General features: G+C 44.8%; 2 protein-coding genes and 1 long non-coding RNA gene across 3 annotated transcripts; 1 reads left to right on the forward strand and 2 right to left on the reverse strand.

Annotated features, from left to right (window-relative positions):
• Positions 1-685: 685 nt before the first annotated feature.
• LOC136528994 (12-oxophytodienoate reductase 1-like) lies at positions 686-2,333 on the reverse strand. The gene is made up of 2 exons (XM_066522006.1): positions 1,813-2,333; positions 686-1,699 (listed from the first exon to the last, which is right to left on the reverse strand). Exons 1-2 carry the CDS (start codon positions 2,159-2,161, stop codon positions 912-914), a joined length of 1,137 nt encoding a protein of 378 aa, XP_066378103.1. The 5' UTR covers positions 2,162-2,333; the 3' UTR covers positions 686-911.
• Positions 2,334-13,293: 10,960 nt separating this feature from the next.
• Positions 13,294-13,895, forward strand: LOC136527154 (uncharacterized). The gene is made up of 3 exons (XR_010776707.1): positions 13,294-13,479; positions 13,563-13,719; positions 13,807-13,895. It is a non-coding gene; the product is annotated as an uncharacterized lncRNA (long non-coding RNA).
• Positions 13,896-21,972: 8,077 nt separating this feature from the next.
• Positions 21,973-23,498, reverse strand: LOC136527344 (12-oxophytodienoate reductase 1-like). The gene is made up of 2 exons (XM_066520038.1): positions 22,978-23,498; positions 21,973-22,864 (listed from the first exon to the last, which is right to left on the reverse strand). The coding sequence occupies exons 1-2, from the start codon at positions 23,324-23,326 to the stop codon at positions 22,077-22,079; spliced, it is 1,137 nt and encodes a 378-aa protein (XP_066376135.1). The 5' UTR covers positions 23,327-23,498; the 3' UTR covers positions 21,973-22,076.
• Positions 23,499-24,290: the final 792 nt, after the last annotated feature.

The raw sequence follows: 24,290 nt of genomic DNA on the forward strand, positions 1-24,290 counted from the left end.
AAATATCCTGGTCGGCCACTTATGCTAGTGCTTTGTTGAAACCATGGACTCTAGTTTTTGAGTGTTAATCAATATGTGCTTGGCGGTTGCTTCCATGAAAGCATGCGCCACTAACATTAGTAATCATGAGTCTCTCAAACTTCGTGAAGAAATTGAAACCAAGAGGTGACGGTGGATTCTCTCATTTCTTCGAAACGTACAAGCGCAAAAACCTTCGCTCTAGAAAGGAATTCACAAATCCTCCACTCCAAACGCTACTTTAGTGTTTGAAACTACATGAATCTGATTCCTTTAGAATTCCTTTGAAGATCCTGTAATCCAAACAGAGCCTTACAAAATCTAGTTTTGACTGAATATTTTTATAACATGAAGAATATAGAGTCAATGAGGATTCAATGAGTTGCCACATAAGGATTTAGACTAACATTGGTCCTGTTCGCTTATGCTGAAATTGTGTTTATGCTGATGCTGATGCTGATGCTCAAATGTTGTGAGAGAAAAACACTGTTCTATGGCTAAAAAGTAGCTCAAGTGAACAGGGTCATAAATTGCAGAAGAAGACTAAAGAAACGCTTTGTAAGCTCACAAAAAGCTATATGCTCACACGGTACAATGAAACACTACAAGAGGATTCCATTGTAGTCTTCCAAAGAAGGGAATTACGAAAAGGCACAGGTGACAAAAATTCTTCTTGAACAAGTCTCCAAACCAGACGATCTAGAAAATAGTAGATATTTTTTCTAATAATTCCAGCAAGCACATTTATTTCACCTCACAATAGTACAGAATGAAACAACATGATATAAATGACTCTCCCACAATGTCAATAAAGAATGGTGGAAATAATGATGAACTCATACTTGATGAACCATCCACATTATTAGTTGTGATCATTTTGATTATCTGCATGATTAAGCTTGAGAACTTGACTCATCAGTATCGCTGCCGTCTTTAAGGAAAGGGTAATCCGTGTAGCCAACAACAGGATCTTGCGTGTAGAAGGTAGAGCGGTCATACTTGTTCAGTGGCGCATTCAGCTCGAACCTCTTAGGCAGGTCCGGGTTAGCCAAGAAGAGTCTTCCATATGCAACAAGGTCAGCATAGCCTTCTGCCACTACCTTGTTGCCTTCCTCCCGATCGTATCCGCCAGCAGCGATAAACGTGCCGTTAAACGCCTTTCGGAACGGCAAGAGCCTGTGAGGGATCTGCCTGCGGCCGTCGACGATCGCCATTCGAGGTTCCACCTTGTGGCAGTAGAGAAAACCCTCGTGCTTGTTGAGCTGCTGGATCATGTAGTGGCCAAGCGCCACAGGATCGGAATCCACGCAATCCATGAAGTCAACAAACGGCGATAGCCTGATGCCCACGCGGTGCGCGCCCACCTCGCGGACAATGGCGTCGATGACCTCCACGGCGAAGCGGCACCGATTCTCCAGGCTGCCGCCGTACTCGTCGGTGCGGTCATTAGAACTGTCCTTCATGAATTGCTCGAGGAGATATCCATGCGCACCGTGGATCTCAACACCATCGAAGCCGGCTTCAATTGCATTCCGTGCAGCCCGCCTGAAATCATCGACGATGCCGGGGATCTCCTCGGTTCGCAACCGGCGCGGCTTCGAATACACCATTCCGGACTCGGCGTCCGGAGAAATCTGCTTGTCCGTGCTCGAGATAGGCGCCTGCCCGTCGGGCTGAAAATCTGCGAATTGGGTTGAAGGAAAATGAGTAACCAACTAGAAAACCAGCTCCTGATCAAACAATAGAGTATAATCAGAGCTGACAAAGATACGCTCGTACTAGATGGGAACATACCATTGGTCGAGACCCTGCCGACATGCCAAATCTGGCAGAAGAAGATGCCACCCTTCCGGTGGACGGCGTCGACGATGGGCTTCCACGCCTCGACCTGCTCCTGCGTCCAGATGCCAGGTGTCTCCGGGTACCCCTGCGCGGTGGGCGACACCCCCGTGGCCTCCGCGATGAGCAGGCCACCCTTGGTGGCGCGCTGCGCGTAGTACACGGCGGCGTGCGGCTGCGGCACGTTGCCGTAGGAGCGGCACCTCGTCAGCGGCGCGAGGACCACCCGGTGGGAGAGCTGGAACTGGCCCATCTTGTACGGCGTCATCAGCGGGATCACCTCCTTCGAAGCTTGCTGCACCATATTGCCTGCCTGGTCGCTCTCGCTCGCCGGCGTGCTGCAGCTGCACTGCAGATGAGATGCAACACTGCAGTCACTTGCTAGCTCTCTGCTCTAGCTTGCTTGCTGCCTCGCTTGCTCTGTTTCTCGCTTTGCTTCTGTTCTGCTTCGCTTGCTTTGTTTCTGGCTGTGTGCTTTTGCCAGAGCCCAGGGGTGTCTCTGTTTATATACGTGTTGGTGTGCCCGCCAGCCGTTTGTTTATGACTGTGTTGCGTCACCCTTTCCGTCATCCACTTGTTCTCACGCAGGTTCATTGTAACCGGTCGTGTTTTGGCTCCAACCACAGGTGAAGTTCAGACAGCGGCCTCTTTTGACTTGTGGAGTTGTGGTGCGAAAAGTGCACGTCACCGACAATAAGCGATGACGCTACTACCACGTGTGACATTTTACAGGTAGGATCTTCTTCGCTGATCATTCCTGTATAATTTTTTGTGTTTGTCCAACCACTGATATTTTACTACATTCACTGATCTACGTAAGAATTCCAACTTACGGGATGGAACGTCCGGAGTGTCCGCGGTTCGGGTTATGTTAATTAACGAATTTCTTTCCACATTGGATTACAGTGTAACCGTTCTATAAATATATCTTGTAAGCCACAGGAAAAGAGATGAGACGACTCATTATATTTCCTGCGTTTTGTAAAATCTCCTCATATAATGAAAATCGACGGTTGATGCTCGTGATTTTTTCCCACAAGGGTTTTTCACGTAAAAATTTGTGTCTCAGGTTCTATCTTTATTTGCTAACAGCATCATAAGCACTTTGTATATGTTAGGTTTAGTCCCACATCAGTAATTAAAGGTGGGGAGCACAACATATAAGGCGGGGACAGTCCTCACCTATCAGGCTAGTCTGTCGGGTTGAGTTAGGCCTAAGACCTAGGTATGTTGTGAGCTCTAGTGGACTTGGGTCCAAGGGGCGCTAGCTCATGGGTTTATAGCGAGTTGGGCCGGATTCTGCTGCGCACTCCCAAATCGGTAATTGATGGTGGGGGAGCACAACATATAAGGTGGGAGTAGTCCTCATCTATCAGGCTAGTCTTTTGGGTTGAAGTTAGGCCTGAGGCCTGGTATGTTGTGAGCTCCGGTGGACCTAGGCCCGAGGGTCGCCGACTCATGGGTTATAGCGAGCTAGGCCAGATTCCGCTGCGCACTCTAACAGTATAAATTAGTTGGAAGTTAGCAGACACCAATATAAAAGATACATTAGAGCATCTCCATGTGTTTCATATAATTCACTTGCTAAACTATGAGTTTACCAAAGTTGACAAAATAAGTAGCAACCTTTGCCCCCATCCACTTGAGCTAAACAGCAGCGGCTGTAGCTGTTGGAAATAATAGCAATTTAGTAACGCGTAAATTAATTTCGACAATGATAAAAAGAACAACAGCATGTATCATAGATGTGTGATTTAACACTAGCACTATGACCCGAGGCAAATTCGAACTCTCTAGTGCTAGTAGCAGTAGAAACATAAGAACGAACAACAGAGAAAGAATAGACATTCTTACAGTGAGATTGTCGGCGCTAGCAGTAGCGCAAAAGAAGACAAAGCAGACCGTCGATGAAGATCAGCGAACACTGGCGTAGAGGGAAGAAGACGTCTAGCGAACTGTCACGACGGTGCTTCCCAAAAACCTGATACGCCCCCTACCCCCTGCAAGGACACGAGGAGACGTAGGCTTCGAAAACCTGCTCTCCCGACGCCGATGTCATGTCGGCGCTGGGATGGGAAAGATGACGGCAGCGGAGTACAGTGGCAAAGGGAAGAGATGAATTCTCTATTTTGAGGACGACGTCTCGTCCCAATATATATACACGCGTTGCAGCTAAGGTAAGTAATTGGCCGCGCAATCACAGCACTAATGGTGATTATTCTGCCCTTAGTCGACTAGAACAATTAGAGCGATCGCCGTTAATACGAGAATAATTGCTTGCCAAAACAGACCAGCTCAATTCTCTTCATGCATGCAAAAATATAGAGTAGCAAGAGGAAGCTAGACACCCGCAACGTCGAAGCGAGAAATCACCAGACCATCCACGCGCATGTCGCACGCCCGTTCCCATCGCCTGCCCCGGCGAGGCGAGCGAGCGAGCACGTGTTTCTTCCTTTTTCCTCTCCCCAATAGTTTCAATTAGATGGAGCCAATTCAGCCCTTTAGGTTGGCCTCAACACCTTCTAGAGTAGCAATGTGAGACTAAAGTCCCCCACCATACCATGCATGTATGAGTGGGCGTTTGAAATTTATTTGGAATTATTATTTGGGCCAACCCAAATCTTCTAACAGTAGCTGGCTGCTACAGTACTCTGCAAGGAGGTTGTGCCTATAGATGGTAGCGGCGGCGGCTCTTAAGCTCTTCCGAGCACCGCCCTTATTTTTTCTCCATCTCTAGATGTTTTCTATCCTAAGTTCCTATATGATCTCTAAATGTTTTCTATCCTAAGTTCCTATATGATTTTTGCATTGGGAACAATAGACTATTTCTAAAACAACCGAGCCTTTCATGCTTTTTTTCTTTTCTTACCCCCTTCTCACATGGAACCCTATATTTTCTCCTACTTATCTATCCACCTTCTTCTTCATGGGCATGCAAGTGGCATGCCATGGCCGGCTATAGCCAGCCCCATCGAAAGACAGGTCATCATCCTCACCATTCATCATGCCAGTCCAAAACTTGAATTCTCCATGATTTATATTACAGACGACAGAATGATTGATCAGTACATGTCAAAAATATATCCATAAGACGAGAAATTTAGGTTGCGATATTAAATCAAAATGTCGCTCTACATATTGATGTGTTGTTCATCCAATAAAAAATAATCACTAACCCTATCCTGGCATAGCCAGCCATGGCGAGTAGGGTTGTCCCTACGGTTGGGCATGTCCAAGGGCATGCTGAGAGCAGCAGACGCGACGACGGCAGAGGTCCGAGGCCAGTGGCAGCCCGACAAAGGCTAGGCGGTGTCCTGGTGAGTCCGCAATGGTCCAACAAGGAAAGGATTAGGAGAAGCACGTACCTTGGGACTTGGGTGGTGGTGGTAGGAGCCCGGACAACGGTGGTAGGAGATGGGAACACCATGACTTGCACTAAAAAAACAGAACAAGGCACGAGGGGGCGGGAGTCAGGGGAAAACTCGGAACCAGGGTAGATACGGAGTTTCTATCAAGCATGAAAAGTTACAAGTTGGACAAAAATTTAGCAACTTTTTATTTTTAAGGAGATGTTTTACGAAGTTATTGGAGGGGCATTTTATTTCCTTAGCTAAAAAAACTCTAATAGAGAGTTCATTCGGTATTTAGAGATGCTCTTATCTATGTAGAGTATTTAATATTGAGAAAAGTATTCACTAGATGGAGACCGGCGCCGGCTCAGAGTTTGGTGTTTATTAATAGCAACTCCAACAGATCGTATAAAACTAATAGCCAAATTTCTTATTTTAGCCATTGTGTAAAATAGAAAAGTGGTAAAAAAAATAGGACTCGACAACAGCCTAGCTATTTTGCCTCTAGTATATTTGAAACATGCCACGTCATATACCGATCGGACTGGTTCTCCATCGCGAGAACAAGACTCCCGTGGAGGAGTCGACTGCTTCTCCATCGCTAGAATAAGGGTGCGTTTGTTTCCCTGGACGAGGGTGGCTCGCAAGCCCGGGTAGAGTCAGGCTGAGGTTGGCATGGCTGAGATGGTGCAAGTGCGTTTGTTTGATTGCCTGGACTCCAGAAGAGCCAGGTTCTCTTGAGATACTGATTGGTAGGCCGCACAAACGGCTGTGGTGACCTCACATTTGGAAGGTGGTGATGATACCACCCACCTTTCTCTCAGTGGAATTCCATCGAACACTCTGTGGGTGCCGCGGAGCCCGGCCCCTTCTCCGGCGCCGGTGCGCAGCTCCGTCGCCATGGCCACGTCCTACGCCCGGCACGGCCTCGTGCGCCCGGGCGCCACACAGGTGGCCTGTCGCAGCGCTGAGGAGGGCGGCGCACTGGCACTGCACCACCGCATTCCGGAGAGAGATGCGGAGAGCGAAGGCAGCAGCCACCGCCCGACGCCGCGACGATGTGGAGCTCCGACTCTGATCGCGACGAGCACGTGACACGGCGACCACCACCTCGTCGCTCGCGCAGCAACAGTCGACGCCACTCGCGCCGCCTCGGCGCCAGCGCCAGCGTGCGCGACACCGCGCCCAGCGCCTCCGTGCCAAGAACAGCAGCGCAGGATAGGAGGAGGAGGCCAAGGCGGTGGACGTCTGGCGCGGGCTGCAGCAGCAGTGGGAACGGGAGGCATGGCCGTGGCGAGCGTCGAGGCCCGTGGTGGTCGCCGGCGAGGAGGAGTCCTCGGACGTCGCTTCCGCCGTGTCAGGGGAGAGCGGTGGCGGGATGGGAAGGGCACGGAGCATGACCGACGACGACCTAGAGGAGCTCAAGGGCTGCGTGGATCTGAGCTCAAGGGCTGTGGAGGTGGTTCGCGAGCTCGTGGAGAAGACGACGCGAAGAGGAGGTGACAGGCACGGAGGTGTGGGAATCCCTCACCGCTTGGCTCTGTTGCGCCCGCTCGGCTAAGCCCGGGAGAAACAAAAATCATTTTCGTTCCCTAGGGCCATGCCAAGGGGTGCTTTAGGGAGCATGCGGGGCTGGCTTCCAAGCCAGTCCAGGCAATCAAACAGTCCATATTGCACTCCTAGAGCATAGTGGCCCAGTTAGGCCAGACAAACAAACGCGCCCTAAGAATTTGCGGCATCCTGGTGGCGTGCGCAGCTGGCCGGCGTTCCACCTAGGAGACGCTGGCTCTGGCGAAGCCCAACGGGAGAATTTGCGATTTGAAGATCTGTACGTACGTCTCATGAGTATTTAGAGCGAGCTGGGCCTGGGTCCCATGATGGGAGAGTTCAGCGTGCGCGCTGGAGGCTAATTTCTGGCGCGCGGGGGGCAGCCACCGTGGCGAGCGATTCGGATGATGGCGAGCGGGGTTCGCTTGCTTTCTTTGCCTATCGAGATTTCAGAGAGAGCCCACTTGCTATTATAGAAAATCAAATATCATATTTATTGGAGTTCAATTTTTTCTCTAAAAATCTAAATATACCCTACGCAACATGGATATCACATCTGTTGGAGTTGCTCTAATTTTCTGCCATGTTCCTTGGTATCGGTAAAACTAGCTCACGAGCCAAAAAAAACGAGAGAAAATGGAGGGTGCAATATATATAATATTAAAATATTTTTCGTGACCAGTCAATGACATTTACTACGTAAGTATTATAAATTTTTATATTTCAGTTAAAAAAATAAATGGCGATTTGGGATAATATTAGGATTTTTATGATAGTGTGAGTATATACCAAATGATGTGGACCCACCACGCCAGCCGCGTGGTCGAATCGCTGATGGTAACACCCCGTCAGACTGTGGAGAATTTTTTTTTCTTTCGCTTGATATCCCGAGATGCATCTGCGGTCCGCCGATGCGAAGCAGTGACGCGAGGGTCGCATGGACTGGTAACAACTAGCGACTAGCGTCACGAGGTGTCTGTTACGGTGCGTGTTTGCTTACATCTTGCTGACATCAGTGCAAACGGGTTCCTAAATCCTAATGGCCCTGCACTGGTTCCATAGTGTACCACGAAATATGCGTCACAACCTCAGAATTAAGAAATCAGCCCAGACCAAACGTTCAACCTTCATCACGGCCTGCTGGGCTTGTAGGTCGAAACAAATAGCAACTCTGGGCCGAAGACGAAGCCTCACCACCGGGCCCTAAGCCAATGCAGCTTTTCCATAAATAAAGAAGTAAAATCCGAGCCACCGACTCGCTGGCTTTCTTCTCCTACAACTAAAAAAACAAAGCGTGGACATTTTTTAGTGCGAGATTTGTTTTGGTTCGTCCGTCTTCCCACGCCTGCAATCCCGCACCCGTCGCTCCCTCGGTCTGCCTTCCCCTGTGATCCCCTGCCGCTCGCCGCGCGACCGCGTCCACGCCACAGAAGGAAAGCCCGATCCGCACGATCACCACGAGTCCACGACGCACAAAAGGAAACCACTCCTGTGATTCAGCCTCGATCTCGTGATTCCTCCGCCCGCCTCCCCATCGTCGGCCACCCGTAGCTGGCCGCGTCGCCGTAGCTTCCGCCCGCAGCTTGCCGACGGTGCCTGCGCCCACCCGCAGGTGCCCGCGATAGCCCTGCGGACCGCCCACCGCCGTCGTAGTATCTTCCTCTACCCGCCCTCGATTCACCTGGCGAGGCCACCTCCGTCGTCAGCGTCAGCACCGACACCGGGTAGGCACGCTTCGCGTCGGCTTCAGCCCGCTCCGTCACCGCCGCGTTTTTGTCTCCCCGCCCTCGATTCGCCAACTTCTTCTCAGGCTCGGACGTCATGGCAACCTCGCACGCGTCTCCTGCTCCCCTGCTTCATGTCGGCTCCAATCGTGCCCTGAAGGAGCAATTGGGGCCCTGGTTCGTACGTTCTTGGGAGCATCGAAGTTTTCAGGTACGTTCTTGAGCGATTCCTGTTTGGTTGTGATTTGGCCTTTGGGAGGTCGAATCCTGCCGTTCTTGGGGATCTTGGGGGAGGATTTAGGGTACTGGAGTCTAAAGCTAAGAAATTGTATGCCATCCTAGAGTAGGGGTGGAATCATTCAGTAGATGTTGGGGCCAAATTCTCTTTCTGGGTTGCTTAGAGTGGCAACGATCTTGCAGAGACTTTCATAGGTGCTTGTTCTTGCATTTTTTTAATCGATTTCTGTTCAATTTGATGTCATGCTTTCATTTAACCATCAAATGTCTGGGCCACTCTATGTTTTTTTGAGATAGTATAAACCAATGTAGTTTATTTATATCATCGGCCGATTACATGCATTGCTGCTTTTAAGTAGACTAACTATTAAATGTAATGTTTTTTCTTGCTACTAACTACTAATTAGGTAGCTTACCTAGATCTCTTGAGCCTTCCTGATGCAGAGTAGATTCACAGCAGTACCAAATTGTCATTTGGAGTGCCTAAAACCCCTTCATGGCTTCATGTAAGCAGTACCAAATTGTCATTTGGAGTGCCTGGCGTATCATGAAGCCTTCAGCTTTTCTTAAGCAAGCAAATTTACTTTCAGGCTTTTCAGCGTACTTATTGGAATTACAGAAACAACTATGAGCCTGAACTGAAACTTCCTGCCAGTAACCTATATTGCAGGAACAAGAACAACCCCTTTTTTCCTTCGATCACATGTTCCAAACATTAGACAGTATGGGCAGTGTCTTTAGTTCACTACCATTGTTAGATAAATCAAAATGCCTAATAAAAGTATATTTTCAGTGACCATTTTCAATGAACAGATTTCTCCCTGCACTTTTGTATTTACATCTGTGCATTGCAGAGAGATTATTTGCTTAGTATGGAGGAGGCTATACAAAACTACTAGCTGTGTTATATCATCGGCAATGCAAGGATAATATTTGGTTGCACTTTCAGACTAACTGCACTATACTCTGTAATGAAAAATTCAACCCCTATGCATACATGTGCACACCCATGTCCTTTACTGAATCTACGCCTGCGGTTCTGTGTGCTTTGCTCTGAATGTTCCTAGCCCTTCTGTTCTTCATCCTCCCCACCTTGGTGGCATTTTGGATGGGCAGTGCAGATGGGATCAGGAAATGTGATGACGAGACAATTAGATTTATGTTTTGTTAGCACTAGCACAGTACTAAAAATTGTAACCTGTAGACACGGTTTACTTCATTACTTCCTTTAGGCTTAATATTCTAATCCTTAACTGATTGACAAACCTGATAAGTAGACTTTCTTAGGTATTTAATTTTTAAGAAATTCTCACGAACACATGGTCCCATTTGATGATTTTGGCACCCCTACTCGTTGTTAGAAACTTGTGGAAGTCTGCAGAATCTAAATCGTCACTTAGCTTTTAGAGCTGCAACTTGGTTCCATATATTTCGATAATGATCTTTGGGCTGCTACCTTACTGAAGTGATCATGAACAAGATGATAATTTCGACACCAAAATTTATTATTATATAAATTGTTATATCCACCAATGAAAATTATTGAATTTGGTCACACCTATTTGTTTGTTACCTAAACTTGCCTCAGTGTTATATACATTGTTGAACATACATTATATTAGTTTACATACACTGTTCAGATTTAGCATCCAATACTCTTCAACAGTGAGTACTCTATGTGTGCCTATCTGTATATCCCATGCTTTAATACTGCTTTTGCAATAATGAACCTGCCCCTATGATAGCACAATATAATTTCCCCGAGCAATACTGCTTTTGCAATAATGAACAGTTAGCCTATTTTTAGTTAATGTGTATTCCAATTGTGTTTTCAGAAAAGAACATTGTTGTTAATATGTGACCAGCTCATTGTTGTTGAAAGTCAGTTTGAGGCCATATGCTGATAATGAGGCAATGGATTGTATGATGGAGTAGTAATGCTGTTTATTTCTTTTCTTCATCTTTTGAAGCGATTCTCCACTAACTAGATGGCATGCATGACAAGTGTCTCCTGTATCGGATTCCAGCCGTGATAATAGCAGTTAATCAGATTGAGTGCATATATTTATGAATGATGATATTGTGTTCATTTTTTAAGCTCAATAGGTCCTACTGCTCTGCTGTAAATCTGCTCTTCAGGTGTTCTCTCTTCCAGTGGATTAGATTCTCAAGAGACTCAGGGGGTTTTGGTAAATTCAGGTTTGCAAGATCCTTCATTTTGACCCCTCCACTCTGCATTTACCTTTCCTACAAATGTTTTCTGCCAGTGTCGTTGAGTCATCTGTGCAACAAAATCAAACGTAAATACTATACACTTATAAAGAGATAAAGGTTGTTTGTACTAATTGGGTGTTAGTTAAAGACCAGACCTTGTGCTTTCCTTCACAGTGAGTATTTGTGTTTGTTAAGATCTTTTCGAATTTGAAACCATTGCTTTGCAAACCTACCTGTTGTCAGTCTTGCAGCAGCTCTGAGCCTGCATGCTACCACTAATGGTTTTCAACATATAAATGAAAATGTGCACCGCGGAAATAGAAGCAACGAACTAGAATTACCATATTTTTTTGCTATATGAATCAATAGATCCAGCTCAGGATGAAATGAACAGGCACGAACCTAGAGGAACACACTGACAGTACTTGATAAGCAACTTTGTACTGATTGCCATAGAAAAAGACTTTCATGACTGACCTACCTTCTTTTTTGTACTGAACATTTTTTAAAGAATAAATTCATTGCACGCACGGGCATATACCAGTTAAGGTGTTACATAATTAGCAGTTGATATTAGGACCTAAAAACAATTGACATGTCAGGCAAATAACAAATTCTTTAGTCAAGCTTTAGATGATTGAGATATTTAGTTAAGGTTTTGTGCGTGCTTGGCTGTTTGTCATTGTATTTCTTTTTCCCTTGCTCTAAATTATTGCTTGGGTATGAGAATTTGAGAATAAGTAACTTCATAAAAATAGTAGTGCACTTGGTCTACTGCCACCTCTTTGCTTCTTGCAGCAAACTGCCACGCTGTACAAACTAGGTCTCTTTCAGAACTGCAACATGACATATGCCTTCACCTGGTTGTGTAGTTACTACTGCAGTTCGCTTGGTGCAGCATGAATAAAATTTAGAAAAAATATAGTGCACATAGTCTACTGCCACCTCTTTGCTTCTTCGGTCATATCCTAAAAAATATGTAAGGGTATCGTCATTGCCTCTCCGTATCGCTCCGCTCGTTCCTCAGGTCAAATTCCAGTATCCTAAAAGAAAACCCGTATATCACGCCGTCTCTCCTTCCCCTTCCTTTACTTGTCCTTCATAGAGCATACCTCTCCTTCCCCTTCTTCCTTTACCTGTCCTTCATCACCTTCCTCCGTAGATACGAGATCCACCGGAGCGACGCTTCGTAAACGTCGGCACTGGCCGCTTCATTCATAAGGCCCTACCGCTGCTCTGTGCAGAGCAACGCGCGGCTCGTCATCAACGTCAAAACCAGCCGCTTCATCCATAAGGACCTACTGCTGCTCCGCAGGTACTTCCGTGGCGGCCATATCAATTTTTGATTGCTTCATTGTTTCTTGCTTGTCCTGTTTAAAACATATTCAGAGTTGCATACTTGTTACAGCCGGTCTCTTGATTGGAGGCTTGGAGCCATTGCATTTGAGTATTTGACCACAGAAAACATGATTTGCAAGTACTCAAACTATCGAATTTCAGATTATGTAATGTAATGGTAAGCATATGCAATGGTTGTGCCTCAGAAGTCAGAACTTGCAACCATCCATGAATTCTTTGCTAAGCTGTTGAGAGGCTCCATCACTGGGCAAGACATATATGGGTGGTGGCGGTGTGCGTTGGTCGAGTCCGTGTCGACGACGATGGGCAAGCCCTGCAAGAATACAGCGCCGCGATGCACAAGGCCTGCATAGGCAAGCCCCAGCCCGCGTCGTCGTTCATCCGCGGATAGTGTAGAGTTCGTAAAAAAACTACACCGCCTCGCTTTGGCTCTGCTGCAGAGTCCGCATTGAATGATACAGGTGATACAAATAGTATGGAAAAAAGAGAGAAACTAATTTTATTAGCTTTGTATAAACTAATCTATACGACATAGGTCATAAAGATCATGAGACAGGCTTTATATTTTTAAAATAAAATTAGATTTGTAAATTTCTATCGTCTAAGCTATAAGCACATGCATCGTTATTGGTGTAGATAAAATTTACAGGATCCGTGCAACGTACTGACATTATTTGTAAAAATATATTATTTTCACTCCTATCTACTGTTCATGGTCCGACAATTGTAACCAAGATTGGTTTGATAGTTGATTTTCATATTGATAGTTGATTTTCATATTCATATCATTTAATCGTATGACTGGTTATTACTAATTACAAGTCTAGGTATCTCCAAATTTCAGATAAACAGCACAGGAACAGAGATTGCAAGGTTCAGAAGAGCAGAGAAAGTCTCGATGGATAGTTCAGATGCAAAGGTTTCGAAGAAAAATGGAGGCCACTTAGAAGATATTGTACAAACAGAAAAATCAGGTGAACCTATGGATGATTCTAGATGGTTGCAAGAAAGCATGAGTATAGAAGTTACCCACAAAGCTCTACCAGTTGACCAGGGCTTTAGCACGGCCCATGATGAAAAGGCCCTATCAACTTCTGGGGTGGATCCGACGAGAGAAAAAGGACTTTCAGAAATCATAATCGTACAAAATAAACCCAAAAAATCTATGTCTTCACCGGTTGCCCCAGAAGGTATTGATATTTTCTCTTTGATAGATTAACCTAGAAAAAACTACTAACTATTGTTGTATACTTTAATTTAATCCTCTTTTCAGATTATGTTTGTACCAATACTGATAGAGCCATAATTGAATCTGTCAAAAAAATCCATCTTCACCTGGGAATGAGGAGCTTGTGCTCATAGATGATGTTCTGGTGTCGAGAAACCACATGGAATGTCTTTTTCAGCCATATGAATACTTGTCTGATGAGGTAACAGATGCAAGTCATAATACTCAATCAAACATTGCCAACTTCAATGCTCTTTCTCTCTAATGGCGAAATATATGCAGGTCATAGATGCTTATATTAAACTGCTGAAGGCCCAGGAGGGTTTGAAAAAGAGGCCATGAGGTACAGTCTATCTTGAAACTGCGTGCTTAGTTGCAATCATGAAGCAGGATGTAGAAAAGGATGAGACCATTGAAGCCAATTACCCTAACCGTGGCACTTCACAGTGTCCTGGTTTAGTTCAAAGGGTGCTAGCTTACTTGAAGCATGACATGGTAGCAATTTTTTTAAACCATCTATTGGTCTTTCATTATCAATTTTTTATGCTGGGCAAAATGTTTATTGTTTGATTTGATAGGTGTTCCTTCCAATAAATGTTACAAATACACATTGGTACCTTGCTGTTATAAACGTCGACAAACGTGAGGTTCAGGTGCTAGACTCTTTGGGTGAGATGTTCGGACGTGTTGACCTCAATAAAATTGTGGGTATTTCCTAACGCAGCTATTTGTACACATTTTATATTTTAGAAATGCTGATTGATTCGTTCTTCTATGAACAAATACGAGGTGGATTAGGAAACAGATAGATTTCATATTGGAAGAGACAGGCCCGAAAGAGCACAAATGGCTAGATGTTGAGGTTGATACCTGGCCAGTTAGGGAGATTTTCCATGGCAAATTATTACTAACAGATGGGTACGTCAGAAATAATAGCATGTCATATAAGTTGAATTTTATGTGTCTTTTACTTTTTGATCTAATGTGAGCCTTAACCTCTATTAATGTTGTATGTAGTTCTTCATGCGGTTTATTCTTAATAAACTTTATGGAATATTGGACTGGGAACGATTTGTCAGATGAGTTCAATCAGGTAAACTATGCGTCTTACCACAAGTTATGAGTGTGCACTAGCTGTGGGTTTTTAATTAATAATTAATTAGTTTCATACTATCATGCAGGATGATATGAAAGAATTTAGATTGAAGCTTGAGGCGATCTTGCTATCATCAGAGTTAAACAAACGAAAGGGTGCTCCATATGTTGATAGGGATGAAAATATTGGAAGCCCAAGCGACTGTGCCATAATAGAGAATCCAAAGATGGCTGATCAAGTGTCAACGAAAAAGAGAAAACATTATGAGGAGGCCAAATGCTTAGTGGTTCAAACGGGCACCCCTCAACACATACAAACTCAGAATAAATCCCCACAAGTCTATGCCAACCAAGACCCTGATGAGTTTTGGGCATTTGAGGCCATGAAAGACATGCCAATGAACAAGGAAGAGATGATGAGTTACTGTGTGATTACGTCATGGCAATTCAGGATGAAGCGACGTTGAAGTAAGCTACATGCTTATTTTAATTACTTTATTTACTAATAATAGTGTGCTATCTTATATGACGAAAACCATCATCTGTGTCTAATGCTTTCCAGGAAGCCTTGGGTTAAAGGTTTTCATCCCTCCATGATTGTCCTAAGTGTCAAGACCTACAGGAGTTGTTAATGAACAATCGAGACATCTCTGAGAACTGTTTCAACTTATGTGTCCGTTTTCAGGCAGCTCGAGAGTACAATACAATGAAAAAATACAATAGTATTACGAAGCATCACATGGACCTGAGATTCTTGTAAGCACATTTTTAAAATTCTTATCATTCTATATTATATTGTCTTATTTGTTGTTCTCCTAATTATATAAAGTAGGCCAAGTTATACTAATCCTGACTCTCGATATCCCTCTCTTCTAGAAAATGTGTGCTTTAACAAAAATGACAGAATACCATAAAAATACACTAAGAAAGAAATGGCTGTTGCGATTGGTGTATGTGAGGATATGGAATACAGCTTAGCATAATGCAGATATGTAAGTAGCTTGCTCCTGCTTTTATTACTTGTTTCCTATATACTATTCTAAACGCTACCATGTTTGCAGTTTCTTTTGCCATGGCTGCACGTTCGAAAGTATATGCTTTATGTTTTCAATCAGAAGGAGAAGATGCTTATCATGATTGATCCTAGACCTATTGAAGACTGGTGTAAAGACACAACAGCGCTGATGTATGCCAGGTACACTCTTGGATTTACCTTGCAGTGCATGGACACAGTGAACGTACATATTCCCGGATAGAATGAGGATGTCTTCAAATGGAAATTCAGACGGGAAGGAAACATTGCAGAGGACATAGATGGGTAACTAACGCAGAGTCACTATAGCTTGCAATAATAATACCTACGATTTAACTATTTCTATATATCGCTGATCGTGAATCTTGCCACACACACTAAAGTGGATATCTTATTCTACAGTATATGTCTACGTGGAATAGACCAAAAGCCACACATATTTATACGGTGAGTATAATACTTTGTTTTAAGTTTTTGTGGAAGATATTTCAAGAGACGCAGTATTACCCCTGCGATAGGCACTAATATTGACATATACACTCGAGCCTGTGTACAGGATGGTATGGAGATGCGACGGAACTTATTCGTGGATTTATTGGCACACGAAAGAAATGGATATCAGAGATTTCTTCCTGTCGATATAAAACATTATCTTAGGCGCATCACAGAAAGGTCTATAAAGTAGAGTGTCGTGCTCTTAGTGACCGTTAATTTCACAAACTTTGCTTTTTGGATTAAATGTCAGTTTATTGTCTTACAGTATTGTTATCTTATCGTACGATCCGTGTGTTTTTAGTACAAAAGTTTCGTTGTCCCGTAGCAACGCACGGGCACGCTATCTAGTCTACAAACAAAGCTACAAAAGTGTTGGCGGGTGGTAGTGCAGTCGCTTTTACACTATTTTTTTCTTTGTTCTATTGCAAATTTCATGTGACAGCTAGCAACTATATGAATGCTGAAAGGACGACGGATGTACGTGCGCACAAAATCTTCAGTGTGGTGATAGAAACTCAATTCTGGGTGGCGATGTTAATGTTCTACAGCAAAACAAAGGCATTCAGCCTGTTCGGCAGGCCTTGCTGGGCTGAATGTGCTGGGGCTTATCAGCCCAGCCGTTCGGCAGCCCAGCCCCTAGCCGAACGGCTGGAGATAAGCGACGGCCGGGAACTGCGTGCCACTCCCTGTGTCCCCTTTTTCCCCTTTGCCCGCGCAGCTAGGGTTTCCCCGCACTCTCGGCGCTCGTCCGCGTCTCAGCGCCCGATTCTCGGCGGTCATCGATGCCGTGTCGCCTGGCCGCGTCGGTGGCCACCGGATCCGTCCGCGCCCACCTCTCTACGCCGTCCTCCTCGCCGGGCCTATGGTGACAGTGACCTCTGCCTCCTTCCCCGACCCCGCCTCCATCGACGGCGCCTTCGTCCAGCAAGGTAACCCCCAGATCCCACGCCGCCGTCCTCTCACCCGGCCGCCTCTGAGCCCCAGCTCATCGTCTTGTAGGTTGACCCCGCGTGGCTTTGGTTTCCCCGCACTCTCGCCCGGCCTCGGTGATAGTGCTCTCCGCCTCCCTCCCCGACCCCGCCTCCATCGACGGTGACTCCCTCCAGCACGGTAACCCCCCAGATCCCATGCCGCCGCAGCCTCACCCGACCGGATCTGAGCCCCACTGCCTCGTCTTGTAGGTTTACCCCCCCCCCCCCGCCGCACCCCTCATCACCGCCAGGACCTGGTCGACGTCTGCTCCTTCCAGGTGTTTCCGAGCCGCCGTCCTCCTTGCAGGGCCCCATCTACATCGACACCGACTGGCTCCAGCAAGGTACCCCCAATCTGGCACTCACTTCTGGAGCTAGCTACTATCAATTTTGAGGTCATGCAGCTAGTCTTTTATAGAGCTGGCTTTACTGATCGGATAGGCTTTGTGGCAAGATTAGTTTGGGGCTCTTGCACTTGGGGGTGCTAGGGTTTAGCCCATCATTTCCAAATTCGCTATTTGCTTTTTTATCATAGGCTAGGAATTAATTACAGAGCTTTTGTTTACACTGAAATGCTTGACCTTGGTATTGGTACCCAATGTATTAATTCAGATTAGGATGTTGATTCCGCTTACTTTTAGCATATAGCATATAATATGGATAGCCCTACAAGATACCCTCACATGATGTTGACATGTATGTACGAGGCTAGCTCTTGATCAAGAGCTAATTTTTCTCTATCTCTCTTATTAAAATATGAAGAAAATGTTTAGATCTAGCTCATGAGTCAATTGTTGGAGCTGCCCTTATTACATTCACATAAACATACTGGTAGATTCGTTCTCTAAATTAATTGAAAGGTACCGGACACCCATATAAAGATACATTATTTAGTTCGAGTATTTAATCTTGAGAAAAGTGTTCTCTCATGCAACCGTAAACCGTATCATTCCTTTGCTTTGTTAGAGCGAGAGGAAGCTTCGTTTTTATGACATTTTGGATCTACACACTAATTAGCATATTGTTGAACGACTTTGATTCCATCTATATCGGTCGTAATTGGATGTCTTTTTCGCTGGATTTGCCTCGATCATCCTCTAGGAGCACATAATTGATTTAGAGCCAAGACAATTATTCAAAAGCATTTAAAAGAAGTTTGATATATTCTGCATGTTCAAGATCATGATCCACAAAAAATATTTTGCCATCAGCTTATTGTAAGATTGGTAGACCTCATCTACTAAATGCGGAACCACTCCCACCCACAAACTGGTAATATTCTCTTTTGCTCCAGCAATTCAAATTGCCAATAGATTAGCAATTAGGTTGTATAAAATAGAAAAAAAGTGGACCACCATGCCTAAGACATTTTGTGTGTGGGAAAGAAGTCTCCAACATCACCATGCATTTATCTTGACACCCACACACCCTTTACAAATATTAATAATGGAGGAACTAGAATTGCCAACATATCAACAATTTAGTTGAATAAAATTGGGATGGTGGGGTGGTCCTAGCTCTGACCTGCCAAAGGTTCCAGGTAGTTATGGGTGACTACAATGAAAGAAGCACCCCCTGCACCTGCTGATCAAGACAGCAAGGCAGAGAATTTTACACCAGTGCTTACCTCCCCACGATGGCGATAACTACTACTAACACCAACAAGTCTACACGGTCACCATGCATGCTGTTAGATCTTAATTGGCCATGCTCTAATTTTATTCGACTAAAGTCAATAAATCCTAAGACCTAGATTAAATGTTATGTATGATCAAGTATGCAATGAAAGAGAACAACTACTTCAGCTACTTCAATACAAGTAGATCTGCTTCCGAGTGGCCATTCGCGGGACTGAATTGTGTGCCTCGGTCTGCATCGACTGGTGGTTCACAACATCTCAGCAAGCTCACTATGTCACCTAGTGGGCTACAACTCCAATGATTTCTTTCTTATTTGTATGATCAATATGATGTCAATGGGTAGATCACACATGTATATACTTCACAAACTTTTTGCTAATTTTTGGATTTAATTATGCCCTGAATTTACCTAAACATCTAACGATCCAAAAACCCTATAATAGGTACATTTTGGTTACTGGTTTTGATGTTGCTTCGAAGCCAAATGTATTTGATTATATGAATTACAAATGGTGGTGTGCTAATATGGTCTTGTGGTTGACAACTATGAACATCTTTTATATTGTATAAGGAAAGGCCAAACAGTTTACTCCTGAACTAGAGCAAGTTTTCAAGGTTGCTGAAAACCTGTTTCGAGATGTCATAATAAATGTTTTAGGTGAAAACATTGTGGACATCTACATGTTATCTTTTGCCAAAGAAATGTGGGAAGTGATTGAGACAAAATTTGGCGTTTCCTAATGCTAGGAGTGAGTGCTATATGACTACAAGATGACCGATGACCGTTCTATAGTAGAACTGGCACATGAGATAAGGAAATGGCAAAAGAACAACATTCCCCGTGTGTGTTGCCCGATAAGTTTTTGGCTGGTGGTATCATCGTGAAGTTACCACAATCATGGAGGGAATTTTCACTACTCCAAACACACAAGTGACAAGAGTTGCTGACCTTAATGGTTCTCTTGATGTTGAAGAGAAGGCTAGGACAAAGACACTCACAGGAGAAGAGTTGAGTCTTTGTATGGTCTGAAATAAGCACCTAAGCAATGGCATGAGAAGTTTGACAAAACTTTGACATATGCTAGTTTTTGTTGTGAATGAGGCTGGCAGATGCATGTACTATTTCTATGGTAGGGGTGAAGGTGTGGTCCTGTTTTCGTATGTCGGTGATGTACTGATCTTTGGAATCAGCCTTAATTTGATTAAAGAGGTGAAGGACTTGTTCAACAATTTTGTGCTCTCTCCTTGTTCCCGGCGTATAGCACACTCCTGTTCCTGGCAATTCAATCCACGACGAAGGAGAACATCTACTTTAGTAGTACATGTACGACTACTTTCTTATGGTTGTTCGCATGACTGTATTGTGTACCTCGTCTTGCATCGACTGTGGTCTACGATATCAGTAAGCTCCCTATGTCGCCTAGTGGGAACGAAGTCGCGGCCTTGGTCCTGTCTTAGGGTATATTGCTACAACTCCAATTGTTTTATTTCTTTTTATATGATCAATATAACGTCAACGGATAGATCACACGTGCACATGCTTGTCAAAAATATTTTACTAAGTTTTTGGATTAAATTATACTCAAATTTTCCTAAATATCTACACATGCTACACCGAGGAACTTCAACAACCCTAGGGCACTTTTCAAGTTGTGAATTAAGTGTTTGGGGTGTTCATATGTTAGGCGAGTCAAGACTCTAAGGGTTAACAAGAATCAATAGATTTTTATGGTACACTACATGTCACAATAGATGGCAACAACTCCATAAAAGAAGCAATGAATGAAACAGACATGATATAATCAACGGGGACAATGCTCTTGCTGACATCTTTGTAGGCCACAAGGATCATGGGAACTTCATAAAGATTGAACTTTTGAAAATTGTAGAGACCGACCTTCTGAAAACTACTATCACTAGATATGTTGTTAATTAAAAATTGTTTCTTATACTTATAACACTAAAAAGCAAAAAAAAAGTCAGGCTTCATCTTGAAAAACAAGCGACATGTATGTCATTCGCCCAATTTAGGTTACGTCACCAGAAAACCTAATTATTCCACAGTTTAGATGTTCCTAGGATTAGTCACAAACGAAATTAGAATGCTAGATGCTAACAAAATGTTGGCAATATTTTACTCAAAACTCAAGAACGCAATCTCAAGTATGCAAGCAAAACCTTAGATCCCCAAGTTTACAGAGTAGAGGAATAGAAAAAATACAAGAATAGAAAAGGAATAGGTGTGTATAACAAGGGAACCTAAAACACTGAAATTTTGGAAGATTTGGTGTTTGCGCCAAAGGAATATGAGCACCACGGGAATTTAAGGATTAGTGATAAACATAATTGCTTGGACTAAACAAGAAGTACATAAAGTTTTTTTTATCTTTCACAAAGCATCATATATTAGTTAATAAATCAAAATATCCTGGTCGGCCACTTATGCTAGTGCTTTGTTGAAACCATGGACTCTAGTTTTTTAGTGTTAATCAATATGTGCTTGGCGGTTGCTTCCATGAAAGCATGCGCCACTAACATTAGTAATCATGAGTCTCTCAAACTTCGTGAAGAAATTGAAACCAAGAGGTGACGGTGGATTCTCTCATTTCTTCGAAACGTACAAGCGCAAAAACCTTCGCTCTAGAAAGGAATTCACAAATCCTCCACTCCAAACGCTACTTTAGTGTTTGAAACTACATGAATCTGATTCCTTTAGAATTCCTTTGAAGATCCTATAATCCAAACAGAGCCTTACAAAATCTAGTTTTGACTGAATATTTTTATAACCGGAAGAATATAGAGTCAATGAGGATTCAATGAGTTGCCGCATAAGGATTTAGACTAACATTGGTCCTGGTCGCTTATGCTGAAATTTGGCTTATGCTGATGCTAATGCTGAAATGTTGTGAGAGGAAAAACACTGTTTTATGGCTAAAAAGTAGCTCAAGTGAACAGGGTCAAAATTTATAGAAGAAGACTAAAGAAAGGCTTTATAAGCTCACAAAAAGCTATATGCTCACACGGTACAATGAAACGCTACAAGAGGATTCCATTGTAGTCTTCCAAAGAAGGAAATTACGAAAAGGGACATGTGACAAAAATTCTTCTTGAATAAGTCTCCAAACCAGACGATCTAGAAAATAGTAGATATTTTTTCTAATAATTCCAGCAAGCACATTTATTTCACCTCACAATAGTACAGAATGAAACAACATGATATAAATGACTCCCACAATGTCAATAAAGAATGGTGGAAATAATGATGAACTCATACTTGATGAACCATCCACATTATTAGTTGTGATCATTTTGATTATCTGCATGATTAAGCTTGAGAACTTGACTCATCAGTATCGCTGCCGTCTTTAAGGAAAGGGTAATCCGTGTAGCCAACAACAGGATCTTGCGTGTAGAAGGTAGAGCGGTCATACTTGTTCAGTGGCGCATTCAGCTCGAACCTCTTAGGCAGGTCCGGGTTAGCCAAGAAGAGTCTTCCATATGCAACAAGGTCAGCATAGCCTTCTGCCACTACCTTGTTGCCTTCCTCCCGATCGTATCCGCCAGCAGCGATAAACGTGCCGTTAAACGCCTTTCGGAACGGCAAGAGCCTGTGAGGGATCTGCCTGCGGCCGTCGACGATCGCCATTCGAGGTTCCACCTTGTGGCAGTAGAGAAAACCCTCGTGCTTGTTGAGCTGCTGGATCATGTAGTGGCCAAGCGCCACAGGATCGGAATCCACGCAATCCATGAAGTCAACAAACGGCGATAGCCTGATGCCCACGCGGTGCGCGCCCACCTCGCGGACAATGGCGTCGATGACCTCCACGGCGAAGCGGCACCGATTCTCCAGGCTGCCGCCGTACTCGTCGGTGCGGTCATTAGAACTGTCCTTCATGAATTGCTCGAGGAGATATCCATGCGCACCGTGGATCTCAACACCATCGAAGCCGGCTTCAATTGCATTCCGTGCAGCCCGCCTGAAATCATCGACGATGCCGGGGATCTCCTCGGTTCGCAACCGGCGCGGCTTCGAATACACCATTCCGGACTCGGCGTCCGGAGAAATCTGCTTGTCCGTGCTCGAGATAGGCGCCTGCCCGTCGGGCTGAAAATCTGCGAATTGGGTTGAAGGAAAATGAGTAACCAACTAGAAAACCAGCTCCTGATCAAACAATAGAGTATAATCAGAGCTGACAAAGATACGCTCGTACTAGATGGGAACATACCATTGGTCGAGACCCTGCCGACATGCCAAATCTGGCAGAAGAAGATGCCACCCTTCCGGTGGACGGCGTCGACGATGGGCTTCCACGCCTCGACCTGCTCCTGCGTCCAGATGCCAGGTGTCTCCGGGTACCCCTGCGCGGTGGGCGACACCCCCGTGGCCTCCGCGATGAGCAGGCCACCCTTGGTGGCGCGCTGCGCGTAGTACACGGCGGCGTGCGGCTGCGGCACGTTGCCGTAGGAGCGGCACCTCGTCAGCGGCGCGAGGACCACCCGGTGGGAGAGCTGGAACTGGCCCATCTTGTACGGCGTCATCAGCGGGATCACCTCCTTCGAAGCTTGCTGCACCATATTGCCTGCCTGGTCGCTCTCGCTCGCCGGCGTGCTGCAGCTGCACTGCAGATGAGATGCAACACTGCAGTCACTTGCTAGCTCTCTGCTCTAGCTTGCTTGCTGCCTCGCTTGCTCTGTTTCTCGCTTTGCTTCTGTTCTGCTTCGCTTGCTTTGTTTCTGGCTGTGTGCTTTTGCCAGAGCCCAGGGGTGTCTCTGTTTATATACGTGTTGGTGTGCCCGCCAGCCGTTTGTTTATGACTGTGTTGCGTCACCCTTTCCGTCATCCACTTGTTCTCACGCAGGTTCATTGTAACCGGTCGTGTTTTGGCTCCAACCACAGGTGAAGTTCAGACAGCGGCCTCTTTTGACTTGTGGAGTTGTGGTGCGAAAAGTGCACGTCACCGACAATAAGCGATGACGCTACTACCACGTGTGACATTTTACAGGTAGGATCTTCTTCGCTGATCATTCCTGTATAATTTTTTGTGTTTGTCCAACCACTGATATTTTACTACATTCACTGATCTACGTAAGAATTCCAACTTACGGGATGGAACGTCCGGAGTGTCCGCGGTTCGGGTTACGTTAATTAACGAATTTCTTTCCACATTGGATTACAGTGTAACCGTTCTATAAATATATCTTGTAAGCCACAGGAAAAGAGATGAGACGACTCATTATATTTCCTGCGTTTTGTAAAATCTCCTCATATAATGAAAATCGACGGTTGATGCTCGTGATTTTTTCCCACAAGGGTTTTTCACGTAAAAATTTGTGTCTCAGGTTCTATCTTTATTTGCTAACAGCATCATAAGCACTTTGTATATGTTAGGTTTAGTCCACATCAGTAATTAAAGGTGGGGAGCACAACATATAAGGCGGGGACAGTCCTCACCTATCAGGCTAGTCTGTCGGGTTGAGTTAGGCCTAAGACCTAGGTATGTTGTGAGCTCTAGTGGACTTGGGTCCAAGGGGCGCCAGC

Source organism: Miscanthus floridulus, chromosome 19 (genome assembly GCF_019320115.1).
Source record: "Miscanthus floridulus cultivar M001 chromosome 19, ASM1932011v1, whole genome shotgun sequence".
In the NCBI taxonomy this organism is placed as follows: domain Eukaryota; kingdom Viridiplantae; phylum Streptophyta; class Magnoliopsida; order Poales; family Poaceae; genus Miscanthus; species Miscanthus floridulus.

What these genes read in the sequence shown, in the direction of transcription:
- LOC136528994 (XM_066522006.1), bottom strand. Translation starts at nt 2,161, where the DNA reads ATGGTGCAGCAAGCTTCGAAGGAGGTGATCCCGCTGATGACGCCGTAC. An exon ending in CGGCAGGGTCTCGACCAATG is followed by an intron (nt 1,700 to 1,812) that starts GTATGTTCCCAT and finishes CCCAATTCGCAG; the next exon opens with ATTTTCAGCCCGACGGGCAG.
- LOC136527344 (XM_066520038.1), bottom strand. Translation starts at nt 23,326, where the DNA reads ATGGTGCAGCAAGCTTCGAAGGAGGTGATCCCGCTGATGACGCCGTAC. An exon ending in CGGCAGGGTCTCGACCAATG is followed by an intron (nt 22,865 to 22,977) that starts GTATGTTCCCAT and finishes CCCAATTCGCAG; the next exon opens with ATTTTCAGCCCGACGGGCAG.